We start from the raw sequence: 26,381 nt of genomic DNA on the forward strand, positions 1-26,381 counted from the left end.
ACCTTTCAAAGTTTCTCTCTCTCTTTCTTTTTTTTTTTTTTAAGAAATGGGGTCTCACTCCGGCAGCCAGGCTAGAGTGCAATAGCAGAATCATAGCTCATCATGGCTTCAAACTCATAAACTCAAGAGATCTTCCCACCTCAGTCTCCTGAGTAGCTGGGACTAGAGTCGTGAACCACTGCACCTGGCTCTTAAAATTTCTCTATTTCTGTCATCTTCCTCACCTCCAGGAATAGGTCTTAGCCAGATTGATTCCATCTGCTCTATCTCTAGAGAGCTACTCTCCACAAAGATCCCAGTGAGCTTTGAAATGGCTTCAACAGTGGTGCAACATCCTTTACAAGAAACTATTCTAACCCCTGTAGTTGTCATAGGTAAATAAACCAGTGAAAACCAGAGTGGTCTCTTGGTTGCCTCTTCTGTTTCCTCTGCTCTCTGGAAAATGCCACCCCAGAACCAGGTGCTCCTGGGGCCAACAGAAATTCTCAGGCTCTTTAAGGATTGCATTAGAAATCCAAGTGGTTATTCCTCTCATGTCCAAAGCTTTGAAATGCAAACACTCAATCCACCACGTCGTAGTGTTCAACATAACTAATCCAAAGAGATTTAGTCAATATACTTTCAGTCAATGTACTTAAAGAAATGAAAAGGAAAAAGAGTGGTAAGAAGAAAAGGAACTATTTTATTATGTGTGTCCATTTCCAATGATTTAGGATCGGGGTAAAGTAGTGGGCTTTTTCTACTACAAAGTGAAGAGGTCAGATTAGGCTACTTTTCTCAATAACTCTCACTTACAGACTAGCACATTTCCTAAGACATCGTAAATAAATCTTAAGACGCATTAAAAGTTTAGTGCCGGAAGAGATTCAGGATGTAATCTTGCCGAATCCCTTAATTGAACATAAAAGGTAATGTTGGTCCAGCTGGATAAGAGACTTGGTCTATGACACCAATGGAACTGGCAGCCCCAAAACTAGAATTCAGGTGTGCCCTAAGGGCTAATTCTGTTTATCTACCCCTGTGGTAGTTTGTATTATTGGGCCAAATCTTTGCTCCTCACTATATATCTGCACATTGCCATGGTTTCATGGTAGACAGAGTACTGCCTTGCCCTTTGACTTGGGGTTGACCATGTGACTTATTTTGGCCAAATGTATTATATATTAACAGACATGAGGAGAACACAGGCTTTAATGTTTGTACTATTGCTTTAAGCCACTAAGACTTTATTTAAATTTAATTTAATTTTTTAAATTAACAAATCAGACTTGTACATATTCATGGAGTGCATAGCCATGTTTCAATACATGTAAGGCATAGAGATCAGATCAGGGTAAGTTGCCAGGAAGCATTATACAGTAACAGCTCGCTGATACTACTTACCATCCTGCATTATTTTAGGAAGTCAAATTATATTTCAAATATATCAGAGAAGCTCTCCTTTTGAAAGGGCCCTATAATGAATCCCTTTCATAAGATTCCTTTTGTAACTCAAGACTTTCAACAATAATAATCTAATATTAACCAAAGCTGTCACTAACTAGCCACCTTCCAAACACCAGGACTGTATTCAGCCCTTTGGATGCATTATCTCAAAATATTTTCAACAACTATCTGAACTGGAACTGTCATTTTACGGAAAAGGAAAAGTAGGTTCAGAAAGGCTGACTAGTTTCCCCAGAGACCAGGCAGTAGTAGGTAGCGGGATTCAAACTCAGCAATGACTAATTAAGTCCATCATCTTAATCACTCTACTATATTCTCTCTCAGTAGATTTAGGTTATGTGTAAAACTGCAGATTCCAATTATTATTATTATTTGTTAGTAAAGGAAAGGGAGAGACAGTGACTCACTCACTCAGTGATGTGCTGACATTTCTTCTAAAAAATTATTTGATAAATTACCTCTTACAGAACCCATAGTGTGACCTCAGTGCTCAGAAAATTATCCCATTTCTCCTTGGCTTTACCAGAAAATTCGCTCACTATGGGTCGACTTGACTTCCATGATTGCTGCTGCCCATTGTTTAATGTTGGCAACATGTGAGGAAGCAGAGGGCTAGGGCGTACGCAGAAAATTTACAGTGCCAAGAACAGGGAAGTTGGAAGGGTTTATCAGAGGTCTTCAAACATTTTGGCTTCTGTACCCTCCATAAAAGACTTCTGAAAAACAATGTATAATGTTTGAATGTTTTCATTCATTCTGAATTTTTTCCATAATAAATTTGAAAGTTATAAGATATGATTTTCAGAATTCATAAATATTAATATTTTAAAATAAAGCCACTACATTACTTTTTATATCTATTTAAGGAATCTAACTACCATAGTTATTTGATACCAATAATAATCTATTTTAAAATACATAAATAATAATTTTCTTTAGCAGCAAGCAATTTTATACCATTCCATTTTCTCTCTTATATATTTATCTGTGAAGCATCATGGACATAGATCATATTCTGGGAGACAAAAATTAAGTATAAGAATGGAAATTCAGTTATTTAATTTTCTGTGTCCGTAAGTATTTTAGTGTTCAAAAATGTCTTCTGAATTGGGTTATAATTTCAATTTTTATTAGTACTTTAAATGAAAATTATGTAAACATCTCACAAGTTTGATAATTATTTAACATAAAATTATTAGAATGCATCTCTTAGTAAAATGGATGGAAATTTTTTTAAGTAGTTCACATGCCCATACATGAGTATTACTGCTAGAATGAGAGAGTTTAGCATCAATCTTATTCTTATTTTTTGTTGTTATAGGTACAAATTTTGAAAAACCATTTTGAAGTAAATTAGAGGATACAAATGTAAAAATTTTCTTATGGAAATAAATATTACTCAATGAGTTAAGCTCATTCCTACTTACATATCAAAAATTACAGAGATCAATCCAGCAATCTAACTCTTTTAACATTTACCCAAAGGAGTTGAAAACTTATGTTCACACAAAATCTACATGTTTGTTTATAGAAGCTTTATTCATAATTACCAAAACACAGAAGTAATCATGATGTCTTCCAGTGGTAAATGGATGAATAAACTGTGATACAGCTAGACAATACAATGCTATTCAATGCTAAAAAGAAATGAGCTATCAAGCTATGAAAAGATGTGCAGGAAACTTAAGTACATGTTACTAAGTGAAAGAAGCCAATTTGAAAAAGCTGCCTACCAGCAACATTTGCTGTTCTGCAATATTTGCTGTTCTGCAGCCTCTGCTGGTGATACCCAGGCAAACAGGGTCTGGAGTGGACCTCCAGCAAACTCCAACAGACCTGCAGCTGAAGGTCCTGACTGTTAGAAGGAAAACTAACAAACAGAAAGGAATAGCATCAACATCAACAAAAGGACATCCACACCAAAACCCCATCTGTAGGTCACCATCATCAAAGACCAAAGGTAGATAAAACCACAAAGATGCGGAGAAACCAGAGAAGAAAAGCTGAAAATTCTAAAAATCAGAGCACCTCTTCTCCTTCAAAGGAACGCAGCTCCTTGCCAGCAACGGAACAAAGCTGGACGGAAAATGACTTTGATGAGTTGACAGAAGTAGGCTTCAGAAGATCAGTGATAACAAACTTCTCTGAGCTAAAGGAGGATGTAGGAACCCAACTCAAAGAAGCTAAAAACCTTGAAAAAAAGATTAGACGAATGGCTAACTAGAATAAACAGCATAGAGAAGACCTTAAATGACCTGATGGAAATGAAAACTATGGCAGGAGAACTATGTGATGCATGCAAAATCTTCAGTAGCCGATTTGATCAAGTGGAAGAAAGGTATCAGTGATTGAAGATCAAATAAATAAAATGAAGCAAGAAGAGAAGTTTATAGAAAAGAGAGTAAAAAGAAATGAACAAAGCCTCCAAGAAATATGAGACTATGTGAAAAGACCAAATTTACGTCTGATTGGTGTAACAGAAAGTGACAGGGAGAATGGAACCAAGTTGGAAAACGCTCTTCAGGATGTTATCCAGGAGAACTTCCCCAACCTAGCAAGGCAGGCCAACATTCAAATTCAGGAAATACAGAGAATGCCACAAAGATACTGCTTGAGAAGAGCAATCCCAAGACACATAACTGTCAGATTCACCAAGGTTGAAATGAAGGAAAAAATGTTAAGGGCAGCCAGAGAGAAAGGTGGGGTTACCCACAAAGGGAAGCCCATCAGACTAACAGCGGCTCTCCTGGCAGAAACTCTACAAGCCAGAAGAGAGTGGGGGCCAATATTCAACATTCTTAAAGTAAAGAATTTTCAACCCAGAATTTCATATCCAGCCAAACTAAGCTTCATAAGTTAAGGAGAAATAAAATCCTTTACAGACAAGCAAATGCTGAGAGATTTTGTCACCACCAGGCCTGCTTTACAAGAGCTCCCGAAGGAAGAACTAAACATGGAAAGAAACAACCAGTACCAGCCACTGCAAAAACATGCCAAATTGTAAAGACCATCGAGGCTAGGAAGAAACTGCATCAACTAACGAGCAAAATAACCAGCTAACATCATAATGAAAGGATCAAATTCACATATAACAATATTAACCTTAAATGTAAATGGGCTAAATGCTCCAATTAAAAGACACAGACTGGCAAACTGGATAAAGAGTCAAGACCTATCAGTGTGCTGTACTCAGGAGACCCATCTCACATGCAGAGACACATATAGGCTCAAAATAAAGCGAAGGAGTAAGATCTACCAAGCAAATGGAAACAAAAAAAAGCAGGGGTTGCAAGCCTAGTCTCTGATAAAACAGACTTTAAACCAACAAAGATCAAAAGAGACAAAGAAGGCCATTACATAATGGTAAAGGGATCAATTCAGCAAGAAGAGCTAACTATTATAAATATATATGCACCCAATACAGGAGCACCCAGATTCATAAAGCAAGTCCTTAGAGACCTACAGAGAGAACTTAGACTCCCATACAATAATAATGGGAGACTTTAACACCCCACTGTCAACATTAGACAGATCAACGAGACAGAAAGTTAACAAGGATATCCAGGACTTGAACTCAGCTCTGCACCAAGCAGGCCTAATAGACATCTACAGAACTCTTCACCCCAAATCAACAGAATATACATTCTTCTCAGCACCACATCACACTTATTCCAAAATTGAGCACATAGTTGGAAGTAAAGCACTCCTCAGCAAATGTAAAAGAACAGAAATTATAACAAACTGTCTCTCAGACCACAGTGCAATCAAATTAGAACTCAGGATTAAGAAACTCACTCAAAACTGCACAACTACATGGAAACTGAACAACCTGCTCCTGAATGACTACTGGGTAAATAACAAAATGAAGGCAGAAATAAAGATGTCCTTTGGAACCAATGAGAACAAAGACACAACATACCAGAATCTCTGGGACACATTTAAAACAGTGTGTAGAGGGAAATTTATAGCACTAAATGCCTACAAGAGAAAGCAGGAAAGATCTAAAATCAACACCGTAACATCACAATTAAAAGAACTAGAGAAGCAAGAGCAAACACATCCAAAAGCTAGCAGAAGGCAAGAAATAACTAAGATCAGAGCAGAACTGAAGGAGATAGAGACACAAAACAACCTTCAAAAAATTAATCAATCCAAGAGCTGGTTTTTTGAAAAGATCAACAAAACTGGTAGACTGCTAGCAAGACTAATAAAGAAAAATCAAATAGACGCAATAAAAAAGGACAAAGGGGATATCACCACCGATCCCACAGAAATACAAATTACCATCAGAGAATACTATAAACACCTCTATGCAAATAAACTAGAAAATCTAGAAGAAATGGATAAATTCCTCGACACATACACCCTCCCAAGACTAAACCAGGAAGAAGTTGAATCCCTGAATAGACCAATAACAGGCTCTGAAATTGAGGCAATAATTAATAGCATAGCAACCAAAAAAACTCCAGGACCAGACGGATTCACAGCCGATTCTACCAGAGGTACAAAGAGGAGCTGGTACCATTCCTTCTAAAACTATTCCAATCAATAGAAAAAAAGGGAATCTTCCATAAATGATTTTATGATGTCAGCATCATCCTGATACCAAAGCCTGACAGAGACACAACAAAAAAAGAGAATTTTAGACCAATATTCCTGATGAACATCGATGCAAAAACCCTCAATAAAATACTGGCAAACCAAATCCAGCAGCACATCAAAAAGCTTATCCACCATGATCAAGTTGGCTTCATCCCTGGGATGCAAGGCTTGTTCAACATACGCAAATCAATAAACATAATCCATCACTTAAACAGAACCACCGACAAAAACCACATGATTATCTCAATAGATGCAGAAAAGGCCTTCGACAAAATTCAACAGCCCTTCATGCTAAAAACTCTCAATAAACTAGGTATTGATGGAATGTATCTCAAAATAATAAGAGCTATTTATGACAAACCCACAGCCAATATCATACTAAATGGGCAAAAACTGGAAGCATTCCCTTTGAAAACTGGCACAGGACAGGGATGCCCTCTCTCACTCCTTTTCAATATAGTGCTGGAAGTTCTGGCCAGGGCAATAAGGCAGGAGAAGGAAATAAAGGGTATTCAATTAGGAAAAGAGGAAGTCAAATTGTCCCTGTTTGCAGATGACATGATTGTATATTTAGAAAACCCCATTGTCTCAGCCCAAAATCTCCTTAAGCTGACAAGCAAATTCAGCAAAGTCTCAGGATACAAAATCAATGTGCAAAAATCACAAGCATTCTTATACACCAATGACAGACAAACAGAGAGCCAAATCATGAGTGAATTCCCATTCACAATTGCTTCAAAGAGAATAAAATACCTAGGAATCCAACTTACAAGGGATCTGAAGGGCCTCTTCAAGGAGAACTACAAAGCACTGCTCAATGAAATAAAAGAGGATACAAACAAATGGAAGAACATTCCATGCCCATGGATAGGAAGAATCAATATTGTGAAAATGGCCACACTGCCCAAAGTAATTTATAGTTTCAATGCCACCCCCATCAAGCTACCAATGACTTTCTTCACAGAATTGGAAAAAACTACTTTAAAGTTCATATGGAACCAAAAAAGAGCCTGCATTGCCAAGACAATCCTAAGCCAAAAGAACAAATCTGGAGGCATCACGCTACCTGACTTCAAACTATACTACAAGGCTACAGTAACCAGAACAGCATGGTATTGGTACCAAAACACAGATATAGACCAATGGAACATAATAGAGCCCTCAGAAATAATACCACACATCTACAATCATCTGATCTTTGACAAACCTGACAAAAACAAGAAATGGGGAAAGGATTCCCTATTTGATAAATGGTGTTGGGAAAATTGGCTAGCCATATGTAGAAAGCTGAAACTGGATCCCTTCCTTACACCTTATACAAAAATTAATTCAAGATGGATTAAAGACTTAAATGTTAGACCTAAAACTATAAAAACCCTAGAAGAAAACCTAGGCAATACCATAGGCATAGGCATAGGCAAGGACTTCATGACTAAACACCAAAGGCAATGGCAACAAAAGCCAAAATAGACAAATGGGATCTAATTAAACTAAAGACTTTCTGCACAGCAAAAGAAACTACCATCAGAGTGAATAGGCAACCTACAGAATGAGAGAAAATTTTTGCAATCTACCCATCTGACAAAGGGCTAATATCCAGAATCTACAAAGAACTTAAACAAATTTACAAGAAAAAAACAAAAAACCATCAAAAAATGGGCAAAGGATATGAACAGACACTTCTCAAAAGAAGATATTTATGCAGCCAACAGACACATGAAAAAATGCTCATCATCACTGGCCATCAGAGAAATGCAAATCAAAACCACAATGAGATACCATCTCACACCAGTTAGAATGGTGATCATTAAAAAGTCAGGAAACAACAGGTGCTGGAGAGGATGTGGAGAAATAGGAACACTTTTACACTGTTGGTGGGACTGTAAACTACTTCAACCATTGTGGAAGACAGGTGGAGATTCCTCAAGGATCTAGAACTAGAAATACCATTTGACCCACCCATCCCATTACTTGGTATATACCCAAAGGATTATAAATCATGCTGCTATAAAGACACATGCACACGTATGTTTGTTGCGGCACTATTCACAATAGCAAAGACTTGGAACCATCCCAAATGTCCAACAATGATAGACTGGATTAAGAAAATTTGGCACATATACACCATGGAATACTATGCAGCCATAAAAAAGGATGAGTTCATGTCCTTTGGAGGGACATGGATGAAGTTGGAAACCATCACTCTGAGCAAACTATCCCAAGGACGGAAAACCAAACGTCACATGTTCTCACTCACAGGTGGGAATTGAACAATGAACACTTGGACACTGGGTGGGGAACATCACACACCGGGGCCTGTTGTGGGTGTGGGGGGGGTGGTGCGGGGAGCAGGGAGGGATAGCATTAGGAGAAATACCTAATGTAAATGACGAGAAATACCTAAATGTAAATGACGAGTTAATGGGCGCAGCACACCAATATAGCACATGTATACATATGTAACATACCTACATGTTGTGCACATGTATCCTGGAACTTAAAGTATTAAAAAAAGAAAAGAAAAGAAAAGAAAAAGCTGCCTACTATGTGACTTCAACTACCTAACATTCCAGAAAAGGCAATGCTATGGAAAAAGATTAGTGATTGCCAGAGAGGGTTTGAGGGGAGAGAGGGATGAATAGGCAGAGCATGGAGGACTTTTTAGGGCAGTGAAACTATTTGGTATGACACTGTAATGGTGGATACATGTCATTAGATATTTGTAGAAAGCCATAGAATGTTTGCCACCAAGAGTGAGTCCTGGTGTAAACTATGGACTCTGGGTGACAATGATGTGTCAGTGCAGGCTCATCAGTTGTAACAAATGGACCTGTCTAGTGGGTGAAATTAAAGATGAGGGAGTACTATGCATGTGTCGGGGTGGGGTGGATATGAGAAATCTCTGTACTTCCTGCTCAATTTTGCTATGAACTTAAAAGAGCTCTGAAAAGTAGTCTATTAAAAAATTACATAGTGTTCCATTATAAAATGTTATTTTTGAGAATTTATTGATTTCCTTTGAAAGTCTATTTTGGTCTATATGTCTTGTGGTTCTGCTTCTCTGAATCCTGATTTGTCTTCTATTAATGATATATTGCTATGTAGCCAATTATCACAAACCCAACAAGACACATGCGTTATCTCACAGTTTCTGTGAATCAGGGATCTGGGTACAGCTTAGCTGGCCCTCTGTTTAGGGTATCACAAAGCTGACACCAAGAAAGCAGCCAGGGCTGTTCCATCCAGGGGCTCAATCAGGGAAGGATTTATTTTTCTGCCTACAGCATTGTTGACTGTGGTTATAGGACTGAGAGCTTCAGATTTGTACTGGCTCTTGGTCAGAGGCTGCCCTCAACTCTTAAAGGCCACCTGCCATCCTTTGCCACATTGGCCTCCCAACATGGCCATTGTTTCATGAAGGCTGAAGAGAGGGAGAGAGAAGTTCTGAAGTGAATTTGCTAGCAAGATGGAATCTCATGTAACATAACGCAATTCCATAACTGATATCCCACTATGTGCCATATTCTTTTGCTTAGAAGTTAGTCACAGGTCCCACCCACGCTCAAGGGGAGGTGATTATTCAAGGGTATGAACACCAGAGGGGGTACCTGGTGCTCACCTTAGAGTTTGTCCGTCAGGACACTACAACCCTGACATCCCACTCCTGGGTGTGTATGCAGAAAGAGTGCTTCCATTCATTTCAGACACCTGCAAACATGCTCATGGCAGCTTTATGAGTAGTCATCATCTCTCCCCCTTCACGGTTAGCATGATCACACAGGCTTCCTCTCACAAACACTATTTGAAATTCAAACTCCACTCTTGCCTTCCACTCAATACTCCTTTCTCCGACCTTGTGCATATTTCATTCTGAAACCAATCAATTGCTCCCACTCCCAGAATAATGAATACTTGCTCTTTAATACTATAGCATTTCTGCTTTCTCTGTGACCTCCCTTTTTCTTAGTCTTAAGAAGCAGATCTTCCGCTTTTGAATAAGGGTAACCCCGTAACTTACAATATTGCCTCCAATTCTCATATATTCACCTTGAGACAAAAGCAGTATTATCTCTGATTGAACTCCTGTGTAATCTCTTCATTACTCTGTAACTTCGGGACTCTCTCTATCTGCAAACAGCATAACACCACCCTCCTAGAGATGACTCACCCATGAGGTAAATCCTACCAAGGGTTCTAAGCAGTGGAAGGCAAATGGAAGTCCTCAGTGGTCTGAGGCCAGAGTACAGAGTGAGGAAGGAGACCGAGAAGCCTGTTTGATTCTTTCTCTCTTGCCACAAGCCCATCCTTCTCCAGGGAGCAGTGATACAGCAACTTCCTCCAGAGCAGCCCTCAAAAAGGCTTCCCTGTCCCCACACCAACCCCCGCCCTGTGACCTCACCCTAAGTCTTGGTAGCCGGGGGGAAGGACAGAACGCCTGAGCATAAATGAAAATTGATGCAAAATATAATAGGAAGATAAGACACCAGCATTCAGAAGACCAAGTACACGAAATGCAATCTGCACTACAGGCCAATGAGTCCTTTAAAAACCATCTATTTTGCAGACTAAGTTGCTACGCTACCTGCCCACTCCTGGGTAAGGCAAGTGGTCCCCAAATCGGGACATATGTTTATTTTTAGGGTGCAACATTAGACCATTTAAAGAAATGAACTAGAAGTCTAAATCTCTGAAAAAACAGATTTCCTTTATCAAAAGAATTCTGGAGCCTGAGGCAAGCATGTTTATTGGTCACCACACACCAATGAGCATATCTGAGGGACAGTGATGTGGCCAGAGGTTGGGGGGTTGCAATCAAGATGGACTCTGTCCCAGGCACAGTTCTATCTGGAAGATGGCACTAATTGTGGCTGAAGCCAGCGACAACAAGTGCTGCCCTTTGTCACAAAGAATTTCCACCTTCCCTCAGGACAACTCGCCAAAATTCACACCATTCTCCCTGCTCTGGCTAATTTATTTTATAATAACTGAAGTAAATAGGCATAGTATTTCCCTTTCAAGCCTGAATTACGCAAGACCATTGGCTGAAGCAATAACATTTTTTATTTTGAAAATGTTCACATTTACAGAAAGGTTGAGAAAATGGTCCTATGAACATATATATATATATATAATTTAGATTCATCAAATATTAAAATTTGGCCACATTTTATTCATCTGTCATTTGATGTATCTGTGTGTACTTTTGTTGAACTACTTAAAGTACATTACAGACAAAATGACAATATCTCAGCATCTGTTAAGAAAAAGGACCTTCTATAACCACACTGGTACTATTAAGCACAAGAAATAAAAACACACACTCTCTCTCTTTCTCTCTCAGAGAGAGAGAAAGAGAGAGATGGAGTCTCACTCTTGTCGCCCAGGCTGGAGTGCAATGGTGTGATCTTGGCTCACTGCAACCTCTGCCTCCCAGGCTCAAGTGATTCTCCTGCCTCAGCCTCCCAAGTAACTGGGATTACAGGTGCCCGCCACTACACCCGGCTAATTTTTGTACTTTTAGTAGGACAGGGTTTTGCCATATTGGCCAGGCTGGTCTCAAACTCCTGGCCAAAGTGCTGGGATTATAGGCATGAGCCACAGTGCCTGGCCCCCATACAATAATTTAATAAGCAACAGACCTTCAAATTTTCCCAAATGGCTCCAAAATGTCTTTTATAGCTATGTTTCCCCCAAAATCACACAGACACCTCCACATAGAAAATGAGGCAGTCCCAGTGCGCTGCTGAGGTCTCGAGACAAGAGATCCAAGCCACGAGAAGATAATTGTTATCACACACAGCCGTCTCCTCAGGCACAGGTGGCCAAGAGATTCTGGCAGCCTAAGCTACTTCCCTCCCTACAAAGAAGCCACATCGGCCTAAAAACCATTAAGAAATCCAGGGCATGGCCCTGGGTATTCAAGTGACCTCAGACCACCTGCTGACCATTAGGAGTCATCTGTTCCAAAGAGGCACAGCCTTCCCTTTGGGACTCAGACTTCCATGTCCTCAGCACAAAGAAAAGGTGGGGATCAAGATCAGAAGCAAGCAAGTCAGGAAGAGAGGAGCAGGAGGGATAATCCTTTAACAACCCAACCTTCCCCTATATTTAAGCTAAGCCAAATCCCTGAGTCTTACATGTATCCACCGTGGGAAGTGATTCCAGGATCAACTCAAGCACAGAAGTGCTGAACAAAACTCCAGATCTTACTGTTCTCGACATTATGTAAAGTAGCAGTCACATTCACCAGGGCATTTTGGTTTTTATTAGTGTATAAAAGTAGAGACTCCCCTTAGAAACATCACTCCATTCACATCTACATGAATTGGATAGTGCTATTACTGTGAAGTGGAATGGCCAAGAAAACAGCTTTAAAAGATCATTTCTATGAACTTGGGAATTTCTCCTAAAGGAATTGGAGAAACTCTACAATCGTAATGTACGGTAGTGCGAGAGAGAAAAGGTAGAGCTGGGAGCATATCCCAACTCCTTTAAATTCTAGTCCATGTTAGTTCTGCTAGGACTCTAGTTAGAGGAAGAAAAATGTCTCAGGCTAGCTTTTTTAGAGCTGGAAAGAAAGAGAATGCTGGCAGCATAAAACATTAGAGAAAAAATGTGCTGGTTTAGTAGCTTGATCTCATCAACCCAGTCAAAAATCTTCATTGTTGGGTGATTTCATGAAAGAGAAAAAAAAATGTTTAATGACTGGGATACACCAAATGAGCAAATTAGAACTCTGAGTACAGCAGCAGAGCTCAAGTTTCCAAAGGAAGAGAAAAAGAAGTTTCCTGAAGTATCTCCCCCTGTAGCTAAGAAGCTGTTTATGGTGCCCTACAATAAAATATCATGCAAAATTATGTACACAATATAGAGTTTAGTTTAAGGCTGGTCATTGTTGGTTGAAAATACTCCCAAGATATTTAGAGAAGGGGCAAAAAGAGACATTTACTGCACCTGTGAGAGGGCTCCAAGACAAAGAAAGTATGGCATGGAGCCAATCCAATCCAACTGATGGATCGAGATGTGTATGTCTTGTAATCCCACTATGTTATTTTCTAGGAAATAACAACCATACCATATTATTTAGTATATACTTCCCTGAGGAGCTAATACATTTACTGTGTTTTAGAGGTCATGGATTATTTGACGACCGAATGAAGAAGGAATGAATGAATCACTGAATAAATAGATTAACAAATAAATGAATTTACATTCAACAGTTGGTTCCTTTGTTTCATCTGCTTCCAACCCATTCACAAATAATTCCTCCATGAATAGTGTCTGAAATTTCATGTAGTGATTTTCTGAAGCCCCGGCTTCATCCATGGGCTTCTCAAGAGGGACCACACGGTGGTGGTGAGTCCTGTTGAAAAACATTCCTTCTGGGTCAAATGGTATTTCTAGTTCGAGATCCCTGAGGAATCGCCACACTGACTTCCACAATGGTTGAACTAGTTTACAGTCCCACCAACAGTGTAAAAGTGTTCCTATTTCTCCACATCCTCTCCAGCACCTGTTGTTTCCTGATTTTTTAATGATGGCCATTCTAACTGGTGTGAGATGGTATCTCACTGTGGTTTTGATTTGCATTTCTCTGATGGCCAGTGATGATGAGCATTTCTTCATGTGTTTTCTGGCTGCATAAATGTCTTCTTTTGAGAAGTGTCTGTTCATGTCCTCTGCCCACTTTTTGATGGGGTTGTTTGTTTTTTTCTTGTAAATTTGTTTGAGTTCATTGTAGATTCTGGATATTAGCCCTTTGTCAGATGAGTAGGTTGCAAAAATTTTCTCCCATTCTGTAGGTTGCCTGTTCATTCTGATGATAGTTTCTTTTGCTGTGCAGAAGCTCTTTAGTTTAATGAGATCCCATTTGTCGATTTTGGCTTTTGTTGCCATTGCTTTACTGGGTATATACCCAAAGGACTATAAATCATGCTGCTATAAAGACACATGCACACGTATGTTTATTGCGGCACTATTCACAATAGCAAAGAGTTGGAACCAACCCAAATGTCCAACAACGATAGACTGGATTAAGAAAATGTGGCACATATACACCATGGAATACTATGCAGCCATAAAAAATGATGAGTTCGTGTCCTTTGTAGGGACATGGATGAAACTGGAAAACATCATTCTCAGTAAACTATCGCAAGGACAAAAAACCAAACACCGCATGTTCTCTCTCATAGGTGGGAATTGAACAATGAGAACTCATGGACACAGGAAGGGGAACATCACACTCTGGGGACTGTTGTGGGGTGGGGGGAGGGGGGAGGGACAGCATTAGGAGATATACCTAATGCTAAATGACGAGTTAATGGGTGCAGGAAATCAACATGGCACATGGATACATATGTAACAAACCTGCACATTGTGCACATGTACCCTAAAACCCTAAAGTATAATTAAAAAAAAAAAAAAAAAAAAAAAAAAAAAAGAAAAACATTCCTTCTTCCACCTTCCAGCCACCACATAGGAACTCTCCAATGTATTGAGAGACAATCACCAGATACAATGTCAATTGTGGATAGAACAAACACATTTTCTCATACACCAGTACTATGTTTTCTGAGGATTTTTACAATTAATCGTAATTACATATACTTTATTTACATGCAACTTTGAAATCGTACCCACTGCTAAATCAGATAAACCTATATAAGAAGTTTATACTTTGGAAGGCTGAAGTGAGAGGACTGCTTGAGGCCAGGAGTCTGAGATAAGCATGGGCAACATAGTGAGGCCCTGGTCTCTACAACGTTTTTTTAAAAAGTTAGCCAGATGTGACGGTGCAAGCCTATAGTCCCAGCTACTCAAGAGGATGAGGCAGGAGGATTGTTTGAGCCCAGGAGTTAGAGGCTGCAGTGAGTGACGATTTTGCCACTGCACTCCAGGCTGGGCAACAGAGCAAGGCCTTGCCTCTAAAAATAAAAATAAATAAATAAGTAAATGAAAGATTTTTACATTTAATAGTTAATAAAACAAAATGTCGACTTAAAGTAAAAGTGTTTGAATAAACCTTTGAAATTAGTTTTCTGGAATATGGCATTTAAAAGTCTTCAAACTATTTATCTGGCCAATTATTTAAAGAAAAGAAAGTATATAGGAAGGGACTTCAGTTCTTCCTTGGTACTCACACCAGTGTAATGCACTTTTGCCATGGAAAATGTTTATTAAACTCCCACACGTGCACAGCATGAACAGAATGCTGCACAAAACTCAACTGTCCCATATCTACTGATCTGGTTTGGCTGTGTCCCCACCCAGATCTCATCTTGAATTCCCACATGTTGTGGGAGGGACCTGGTGGGAGATAATTGAATCATGGAGGCAGGTCTTTCCCATGTTGTTCTCGTGGTAGTGAATAAGTCTCACGAGAACTGATGGTTTTAAAAAGAGGAGTTCCCCTGAACAAGCTCTCTCTCTCTTTGCCTGCAGCTATCCACGTAAGACGTGACTCACTCCTCCTTGCCTTCCACCATGATTGTGAGGCTTCCCCAGCCACGTGGAACTGTAAGTCCAATTAAACTGCTTTCTTTTGTAAATTGCCCAATCTCAGATATGTCTCTATTAGCAGCGTGAAACAGACTACTACACCTACCATCATCATTCTATTCCTTTTTTTTTCCTTTTAGAAAAAAGGGACTTTTTTTTTTAAACAAGAATTTGCTCTGTCACCCAGGCTGGAATGCAGTGGTGCGATCATACATACATCACTGCAGCCTTGAGATCCTGGACTCAAGCAATCCTCCCACCTCAGCCTCCAGAGTAGCTGGGACTACTGGTGCACACCACCATTGCTGGCTAAGAACAGAACATCTTAATACACATTTATCAAAAATGAGCTGACTCAATTTCTGAAAAGAAAGTAAGGTAGCAAAATTGACATACACTAAGAAACATTTTTCTTCTGACCCTTTTGAATAAAACTTTGAGGATAGACCTGAATTTTTATAACAGTACATTGTTACAAGTAGATGGTGAAGAAGGATAAAAATAGTTTCCTGATAGATCTTGATCTGGTCAAGTATTGGAAGTCAAGTACGTAACAGATTGACAAGGAGAAAATTTGAATGTCACAGAAAACATTTGTCAAAACCAGAAAACTGTTCTGAGCAGTTGCATTGAACATCTCTGTCTGAGGAGTCCAAAACTGCCTCTAGCCTTTAACATTGCAAATCACCTGAGGAGAGCAATTTGTTTCCTCCAATCTCAAATGCTGTCATAAATTAAGCTGCATGAAAGAAAACTCTGTGCCCATGTCCCAGGCAATTGTTTCAGTGCTTGCCACCATCATCCACTAGAAGAATTTACCAGGTTCCTAACTGCACAAGTCCCTTTCTAGGCTGTGCAGTAAGATAATGAAACAAAACTGGTTCCCTGCTCTATTAATCAATGCACATTCACCACTGCTTTGAACAAAAAGACATCATGTACAAAAAAAAAAAAGAAATATTGTTCATCCTCCTGCTGTGGGACAAGTAAGTACTTAATCCAGCTCAAGTGACTGGGTGTTCACATCTTTGTGAATCTCTCCAGTGACTGAGGCTTCCTCACCTTCTTTATGATCTTAGTAGTCAGAAAGTGATTTTGTATTTCCAGTTGAAACTTCATTGGTATGTCGATCCTTATTTTGTCATGCATGAGCTTGAATGGAAATGGCTCTGAAATCCTATCCAGAAAGGAGCCTGTAGTTGCACACAACAGAACCTGGTTTCTGCTCACTTAGCAGGAAGAAGGCTGTTGCTTTGCAACAGTGGTGTCTCAGGGGCTTGGAGGAGGAGCTGCAGCAAGACATTGATGTAGGAGGGAAACAGGCCCCAGCATGGATTCCTGGAAACCACCACTGCTCTCTCTGGGTTACTTGACACACCTGCTGTTGCCTTCTTTTATGTAGACTAGCTTTCTCCGCCCCTCAATCCATATGGGAGGCAGACTAGCCCCCTCCACTCAATAGACTACTCTGTCAGACTAGACCCCAACTTTCTGTTGTTAATCTCCAATTGGAGGAGAGAGGAACTGAGTGAGTTAGCATGGATCAGGAGTCTACCCTGGTCTAATCTACACTGCCCAGGAGGAAGATGATGTCAGTCTGGCTGCTAAGGGCCCAAACAGAGGATGTAGTGCAGGGCAGTTAAGGGGTCTTGAGCTGGGAAGCCATTCCAAAGTGCCTGCTCTGATGGTTCTCATGAAGACATGTCACGTTCTTCCCTAATGTCCTCCGCCACTAATCCTTTAACCTTGCCTGTAGAACACATATTTGATTCCATCAATACATTTTCTTTATTTCCCTGCGCCCTGTTCATTTTTTCCACATCATTTTTAAAGTTATCAAAACTGGACAGAACACTCCAACATAAGACTGGATAATGTAAGTTCTAGGAGTGCGATTACCTGTCAGTGTTTTTAGCAGGATTAAAGTGAAGACTGAAGAGAACCAGCAACGGGAGTCCCATTTCTTGACAGAGGAACGCAATCAGAAGTGTTTCTATGCAGGATAATTCTGGAAGACCCTACAGAAATGTAGATGCTTACTTAGGAGCCATTTGTGTATGTGCATGAGGAAACGGCCACTTAGGCCTTTAATAAGTACATTTAACAAATGTTTATTGATTGAGATACTCTGTGCACTGTGGAAGAATCACCAGAGTTCTATGTGCCAAGACCACAGTGAGGGGTGGAGACACAATAACAAGCCCTGCTCCTAGAGAGCTTTCTATCTGCAAGAGCTTCAGCCACATTCTTAAACTAGTTATGACTATATAAAAGAAGTGACAACACTATAGGAGATGCAAGAGCGCCTCCTGTAATCAGTAAAGGCTCTTGGGAGGAGGTGACACTTAGGCTGGGACCTGGATGAGGAAGGTGACAGGCATCAGATGACTAGTACTGTAATGTACTGTAGTCTGTTTCTGCTCACAAGTCCAACTTCATACATGACACTCCTGCCCCATGATGTTCCAATCAAGCGGAATTACCGTCTAGCAATAGCTGACTACATTCCCGTGCATATGTTGTCCCTTCGCTTGGAATGCAAACCTCCCCTCTATTTTTGTTGTGAATGGCTCCTCCAGCTGAAGAATGAACTCACTGATATGAGAAAGTGCTCTCCAGGCACTGCAAACTGATCTTTATCACACCATATAAGCACTTCAGATTTTACCTACTCCAGTAAGTAAGCTTTTCGGGCAAGGACTGTGTCTGCCATCACTAACCTCTGCATTCTGGCACAAAGTAAATGCTCAAAAGATTTGCTAAATGGATATAAAGGTGCATTAATAGATGCCAGCTGTACAGACATTGCAAGAGTCCTCCCTTTTCCATGGTTTTGCTTCCCATGGTTTCAGTTATCCTTGGTCAACTATGGTCTGAAAATATTAAAAGGAAAATTCCAGAAACAAACATCACAAGTTTTGAATTGTGTGATGAAATCTTGAACCTTCTCACTTCATCCCATCCAGGATGTGAATCATCCCTTTGTCCAGTATATCCACGCTGTCTACGCCACCTGCTCACTACTATATAAGAAAAAATAGTGTATATTGGGTTCAGTACTATCCACAGTATCCACTGGGGGACCTGGAATGCATTCTCCCTCAGATAAAGTGGGACTAATGTATTTCATTTAATCTTCATGACAATCCTAGAAAGTAGTTCTATTATCTCCTTTTTTTTTTTTTGGAGATGGAGTCTCACTCTGTCGCCCAGCATGGAGTGCAGTGGCACGATCTCGGCTCACTGCAACCTCTGCCTCCCAGATTCAAGCAATTCTCTGCCTCAGCCTTCCGAAAGCTGGGATTACAGGTGCCCACCACCACGCTGGTCTAATTTTTGTATTTTTAGTAAAGACGGGGTTTCATCATCTTGGCCAGGCTGGTCTTGAACTCCTGACCTCGTGATCCACCTGCCTTGGCCTCCCAAAGCGTTGGGATTACAGACTTGAGCCACCACGCACAGCGAAACTAGAGGCTCATAGCAGTGAACTTGTCATATAGCTATGAAGCTGGGATGTGAATTCTATTTCCTCTGCTCCTCCAGACATTAAAAAAACTGAGTGGACACCCCCCAGGGCAGCAGGGCCAAAGCATCCCTAACAGCTTACAGTAAAATGCTTAACAAACATCAATGGTGCATTTGCATGTGCATTTATGTTTGAATGCAACTAACCTGAATGTTTCCAGCTGCTTAAGGAAAGGACCAAGCCTCAAAGCTGGAGAGTTTTAGACTGGACTCTTTTTAATGAGATCCAGGAGGGACTTCTGAAGAGCAAGGAGAACTCTCCTTGCCCATGTCTCCCTAAAGCCTGGAAGACTTCACTTCCCTGGAGGTGAGGCCATTTCCCCATCACCACCATACGCGTACTTCAGAGTTCACCTGCTCTAGTTGGAAAGCTTTTAGGGTGAGGACTGTGTCTCCCATCACTTATCTCTGTATTCTGGCACATAGTAAATGCTTTAAAAGTTTGCTAAATGAATAAATGAAAATACAGGCACATTAATAGGAGTGAAGGATTTCTAACCCCATGGCAGATGTGAAGGGTTTATAACCCCATGGCAATGATCTGAGTGAGCTGGGGTCACCTCGTTTCCTTAAAAGATAATAGTTCTGCATTTTCATTAAATCAAAACTCAGAAACTATTTACTAAATTGTTAGCGTATTTAGGAATAATTCTCTGACCCAATAAAAAATGCTGTGCTCTAATGCTCAACTCACCACCCCCTCAAGCCCTCTAACTCTTTTCTTTTAAAATCTTTTCCATCTCATATTTCATATGCCAAGCTCCATTCTAGAATAAACTTTTACAACCAAATTATACATCTCTTACAAGTGGGTCATTTTTGAATTGCTGACCTGACCTTTACTATTTTAGGAGGATCAAACAGAAGTTGCTCACCATGAATTCAATGATACTATAAGGCACTGTTCCATTTAGCACTGGTATCTACACCAGCAACATATACTCACAGTTCAGTGTGAACGAACAGGGACACTAGGAAGATAGCCCTTCCCCTCACCTCATACAAACCCTTTACAACTTTTAAACCTGGAGAATCCTGAAACATGCAATTTCCTTGTCACCAGGTGTGTTATTCAGTGCCCTACATTTTTTCAGCTTGAACTAGAAAACCTCCACCCAGATAAGCTGGGATTTGCTCATTAACCTGCATGTTCCTGTCCCAGGTTCACGTTGCCAAAGGCGGGCCGGAGTGGGCTAGAGACAGTTGGTCTTTTAAGACTGACCCTCTCTCCATTCTACAAACCACTTAAAACTCAATCCATTCACATTCTGAAAAAAAGCATTTAAATCTCAACATACCAGAACCTGTAGTGAATAATAGTTGATATTCAACATAGTGTATAAATCTACTCAAATGATAATTGCACTTCATGTTAAGCAATAAGCATGACCTCCTTCAAAAAAGCTATTCCTAAAATGTTTTGGGGTCTTTTTTCCCAGAAAAGGATTTAAGAGTTCACTATTTGAAAACATCCTTTAGGGAAACCTTTTGGAAAGGGAAACATCGTGCCCACCCTTAGAATGTCTGTGTTCTAATGCAGGCTTGTGTTGACCTGTATTTCTAGAAGAAGGTACACCTGGACAGTGAGCTACCTCTTCCAGCACTTCTCTCTCTATTCTGACATACACTGAATGCTGAAACAAGGTTTTCTAAATGAATAAATGAAAATAAAGGAGTATTCGTAGATGTTCCTTCATCCTGCAGCAGAGCCTCCATCTGGAAACTCCGAGATATGTTCCTTCAATCATCCCTGTGTGGAAATGCCACCAGCTGCCCCACCCTATCAGATGCCTGGGGCTGGCTGTCTACTATACAGATTTTTCCTGGTCTTTGATTCTCCTCTTCCCTTCTCTAGCCATCTCCTCCCTAATTGGTGTCCATCCCAGAGAAATGAGAAAGGGAAAGGAAGCAGAAGATATTCTAATCAGTCATTTCTCTTCTACTGGGGCAAAAGGTAGAAAAGAAAAGGAAGTTATTAAAAGAAACTGTTCAGAGTCTCCTGAATTCTAAAGCACTTCCTACAGGGTGTCAATGTATGATGATTGGTTGTGGAATCATGCCAGCTGTGGAAGGAACACTCTTTCAAATCTTCAGAAGACACTCGCACTGCCAGTGGTGATGATTACTCCATCTGGCCATCCTGAAAACCTAAAAAGTAGTCCAAGAAGAAAGGTGAAGGAAGGAGAGGGTCAGGAATTTGTAAGGTAGGCCTGCTTGTTTAGCATTACTGGGCAACAGAAAAGAGTTCTATTGCAGCACAAATTTGGGGGTTACCCTAAATGAGTGGGTCTCAATGAAAGGCTGCCCCACCACGGGATAGTGTGGTTGCTACAACTTAGGGGGCAGGGTGGTAAGCTACTGACATCTAATAGGCAGAGGGCACAGATACTGCTAAACATCCTACAACGTACAGGACAGCTCCCTACAACAAATACTTATACAGCACAAAGGGTTAATAGTGCTGAGATCAAGAAACCCTGGGCTAAACCAAAGCTTATCACCAAGAATTCTGGTCCAGTCTATGGTTCAGGAAGCACTTGTGATGGAAGAACTAGGAAAGAGTAGAGCAATTCCACATAATAGGAAGTCAGCATAAAGAAGTAAATGATACAAATCACTACAGAGGCATATTCAAAGCTCCCTGTCCCAGAGGTCAGTATCTCAGGCAGCAGCCATCCATTCATTCAACAAATATGTATTGAGCCCCTCCTGTGGCCCAGGTGCTTTCTGGGCCCTGGATCCACTCACGGATGATAATTTGAAGAATTCCCAGGAATACTGCCAAGTGGTTTGGTTCAAAAACATGGAATGTGGAGCTTGGAGGACTTTTGCCACTGAGAAGAGGAACTGGGCCCTTCCTACTTACTTGTTTATAGTTTAATTCTCAGTTGAATGTTTCACAAAAGCCATCCCTTTCAGACCTAAGAGCCTTTGGGATTTTTAAAAAAGAATCCTAGGCTGGGTGCGGTGGCTCACGCCTATAATCCCAGTACTTTGGGAGGCCAAGGTGGGCAGATCATGAGGTCAGGAGTTTGAGACCAGCCTGACCAACATGGTGAAGCCCCGTCTCTACTAAAAATACAAAAATTAGCCGGGCATGGTGGTGGGTGCCTGTAGTCCCAGCTACTCAGGAGGAAGCGGAGGTAGGAGAATCGCTTGAACTTGTGAGGCAAAGGTTGCAGTGAGCCGAGATTGCGCCATTGCACTCCAGCCTGGGTGACAGAATAAGACTCGGTCAAAAAAAAAAGAATCCTTTACAAAATTCTCTTGTCCAGAGCAAAACTTGGGAATCCAAATGATTGAGTTGAGAATACTGAGCAAAGGTAATTTCTGTACTGTTCACAATTACCTCATTTATCTTAACAACCCAAACAAAATCTAAAAATGAAGAGGATACAAATGAATATTGGGTCATTCAAATGGTTTCTTCTGCTACAAGGGCAAATGACTTACATCCAGAAACTTTCACTGGCAACTCCTTCAGTTAGGATATAGATAAATCACTTTGAAAGACTGAAAGGGACATAATAGCTAGGAGCTTCCACAACTCACTCTGGAGATCATGAGAATTTTTTTTTTTTTTTTGTAACCATCATCTCTCCCCATTTGTAGAGTACAATTACCAACCAACAAACAAAGAAACTAGGTGATACCTACAGGTAATAGATAAGCCTCTTTATTATTATCAATTGAGTAGAAATGGCAAACAGCAGAAGTTCTGCCTTAAAACCTCTTCTGGGCCGGACGCGGTGGCTCACGCCTATAATCCCAGCACTTTGGGAGGCCAAGGAGGGTGGATAACCTGAGGTCAGGAGTTCGAGACCAGCCTGGCCAACATAGTGAAACCTCATCTCTACTAAAAATACAAAAATTAGCAGGATGTGGTGGTGCACGCCTGTAATCCCAGCTATGCAGGAGGCTGAGGCAGGAAAATCGCTTGAACTCAGGAGCTGGAGGTTGCAGTGAGCCAAGATCATGCCACTGCACTCTACACTCCAGCCTGGGTGACAGAGTGAGACTCCCTCTCAAAAAACAGACAAACAAACAAACAAACAAAACAAAAAGACAACCTCTTTTGCTACATTAATATATTAATAAAACATTACCTTCTCTAAATTTAAACATAACATCTAACTAATTCACCAAAATGTCAGTTGTCACCTAAAGCATTATAGTAACAAGGACATACCTTGGAATAAAGAAGAATCCTCACAGGAATAGAGAAAGTGGATTGAGCTGATTTTATTCATATTTCAATGATCACTGTAGCCTTGCCTGCTACTATTTACTCTTCCAGTGAGGCCTCAGAGAGAGGCATTGAAGAATACCTCCAGTGATGCAAGGGACTCCATTTCCACAGGGCCCTTCTCTTGTCTTAATTACAAAATATGTTGTACCAAACAGTCATCACTGCTGTAAGCTCTCTGGCAAGCCCCCAAATCACAAACCATGGTGATAACTTCCACAAAGTACATACAGCCAGTCACAAATAGATTTATAAACATAAAACCTTTTTATGACTTCAAGCACTAAAGAGATGGCTTTATGAAGGCTGTCATTTATACCACTGTCTTTTGTTATTAAGGAAGCAGAAAATGGAAATAAGAATAGAAAATTGCTATTGTCTAATAGAAATTTAGAAAGTAGAAATAAAAATTGAGCGTTCTATCCATGCCCATAAAAAATACGGTTTCCGATGGGGTTTTTGTTATCCCATGCCCAGGGTTTTTCAACCAAAAAGAGAATTTGGCCCCTTGTCTTCCTTTTGTAATCAGCTACAATTTTAGCAGCAGAGGCAAGAGATTGGAAGAGATACAGATAATTTTTTTAAAGGCTGATACCCAATGAAACACAGTCTTTTAAAAGCAAGTTGCATGAAAACAAAACATTCAAATCCTGTTTCTTCCTGCAAATAATTGAAAACTAACCAGCTAACTGCTAGCATACCACTGACCTTTGCCTTGGACTCGAAGGTTTTAGGAATAATCTAAAGATAGACATTTTTTTGTGTGATGAATATGATTAAATTACAAACGCCCGTTTTCCCCTTAAAGACCAATAAAGAATGTTTCCATTTTAAGCAATAAAAGGTCGAAAAAAACTCAAAATCAACAAGCTATTAATCTAGTCTTTATTACAAATGAAAGAAGTCAAGGCCCATTTCTCATACTGACTGAGGTGGCAAATGGCAATCTCTTATGTCAATCTACAGTGATGAGACCACCTAATTATGGTTATATTTATAGATATCTGGATTTCATCATAATCAACCTCTCTCTTGCAAAGTGAGAAAAAGAAATGTCCACCAAATTAGTCCTGGTGACATAAGATAATGTCTGTCTAATTCATCACAGCATCCTCAAAGCCATTAGCTAGGACCCACGGAAAGAAAAACATTTCAGTTTCTCCACCTGACACCAAACATTCATCTTGCGGGGACCAACACCACTATCTAGAATGATCCCTATAGAACCTCCTTACTGAAGACCGATAAAATCCAGGGGAGAAGGGTGTGAATGGCATCTAAAATGAAGACCCCAAGAATTGTCCTCTATCATCAGGGCTAGGAGATGCAAGGAAGAGTTAAAATCCTGGCTACGTAAGTCAGCATCTCCAGCTGAGCCTGGTGAGACCTGACCGAGGGCCCTGTGAGACTTTCAGATCCGCGGGGAAGCTACACTGTCTGGGATACTTCTGAGTTTCTGATCTGTTTCCCACGGTCTGCCACATAGGAGTGTCCTCCATATTTGGCGGTGGAGTGATAAGGATACAGAGAGATCCCGTGTGTGGGAGAGGAAAGGGTGTAAGAGAACGCATCAGAAAGCCTCAGAGGTCCAGGAGAACTCCGTCTCCGGGCCTCTTCCTCGAAGTTGCAAACCTGGGTCTGTATCAGCAGGCAGGGCGGGAAGGGGTGGCTGGACGCCTCACTGCGTGCGCTCCCCGAGGCTGCTGTGACAATGGTAAGAAGACGGACCAGTGGACGAGAAAAATGACGTGAGGGGGTCTTACTTTTGCAGCTCACTGCCCAGGGCTGGTAGCCATAGTAGCCAGTGATGCGCAGGATCCGCTCCTCGATGGACGTGAGCCCCACGGGCCCGCTGGTGAGATCCTCCACAGAGCGCGACCATTTCAGATCCTCCTTAATCGCCTCGTCCACCACCAAGTATTTGAGCTGCCGGAGCTGGGGGCTGATGTCGGACAGTCTCCGGGGGCTGACGTCCGGTGACCTCCTCATGCCACTGAGGTCGCAGGTGCCACGGGCAGGTGGGTGGGCAGGGGAAGCATGGACAGAGAGGAGGGGATTCGTGAGGAGCAGATCCCAGGGCGAGAGCAAGAGCGCGGCCGGGGCCCTCCGGGGGCGAGCGCCGCGGCAGAGCCCGCGCTGCTCCCTTCCCGCCGACACTCACCCACTTCCCTGGACAGCTGTCCCCAGTGCCCTATCCTGGGCGCCTGGGGCAGTGTGGGTTGGGGCGAGTGGCGAGGGAAAGAATGACTGAAACTTCCCGAGCAGCTCCGCCGCGCGCGCCGCCCTTCCCCGAGCCCCAGTGTCCCAGCTGCAAAGGGCCACCCCGGCGCTCCGGCCTCCCGCCCGCCGGCTCGCTCACCCACGCCCGAGGCGCTACTCACACAGCGATGCTCTTGCCCCTGGGTGCGCCGCTGGGAAACTCTCGGATCCCCATAGGCAAAGACAGAGTGGGGCCGGCAGCTCCCAGACTTGAGGCGGAGGGGCCGCGGGCCGGAGCTCCCTGCAGCCGCTAGCCGGGGAAGACTGGAGTGCGCCGCCCACCGAGGGTCAGCGCCGCGCCGGCCGCCCCGGGCCGCTTTGTGCGCGCCCGCGCGGTCTGTCCCCGAGCGCCTCCGCGGCGTGCGGCACGATGAAGGAGCGGCGGTTCAGCCCGGTGACTCCAGGCCGGCCCGCGCGCTCGCTGCAACGACCCGGCGGCCGAGGCAGCGCCGCCCCCCCCGCCCGTCACCGTCGCCGCCGCCCTAGCACACCGCAGGCGCGAGTCTCGCCGAGACCGGGAGAGCCCTCCCAGCTGTGCGCTCTCGAGGCACCTGGTCGGGCGGGGAGGCGTCGGGTCGGGGCGCACAGGGGCCAGGCGGGGGCGCTGCTGACCACCTCCCGCCTCCCGGGCGTGCGCTCCGCCCCGGAGCCCGCACCTCGCGCCCGCGCTCCGCCTGGAAGCTTTGGGGCACCGGACGCGCTCCTCCACCCTTCTCTTTTGACTCAAACCCTGCCGCTCCCAGTTCAGTACTTTCTCTTTCTCTCTCTCTCTCTCTCTCTCTGTATATATATGTCTGTCTCTCTT

The 26,381-nt window shown here is 42.0% G+C and overlaps 1 protein-coding gene across 1 annotated transcript in view; it reads right to left on the bottom strand.

The window, feature by feature from the left end:
• SLC35F3 (solute carrier family 35 member F3) overlaps positions 1 to 26,108 on the bottom strand; it is a 430,572-nt gene extending 404,464 nt beyond the window's left edge. The window contains exons 1-2 of the mRNA XM_003267271.4: positions 25,699 to 26,108; positions 25,081 to 25,310 (exon numbers count right to left, since the gene is read on the bottom strand). Coding sequence (XP_003267319.1) covers positions 25,081 to 25,310; positions 25,699 to 25,751 — 283 coding nt within the window. The 5' untranslated portion in view covers positions 25,752 to 26,108. The remainder of the gene's footprint in view (positions 1 to 25,080; positions 25,311 to 25,698) is intronic.
• Positions 26,109 to 26,381: the final 273 nt, after the last annotated feature.

The sequence above is a fragment of the Nomascus leucogenys genome, chromosome 5 (genome assembly GCF_006542625.1).
Source record: "Nomascus leucogenys isolate Asia chromosome 5, Asia_NLE_v1, whole genome shotgun sequence".
In the NCBI taxonomy this organism is placed as follows: domain Eukaryota; kingdom Metazoa; phylum Chordata; class Mammalia; order Primates; family Hylobatidae; genus Nomascus; species Nomascus leucogenys.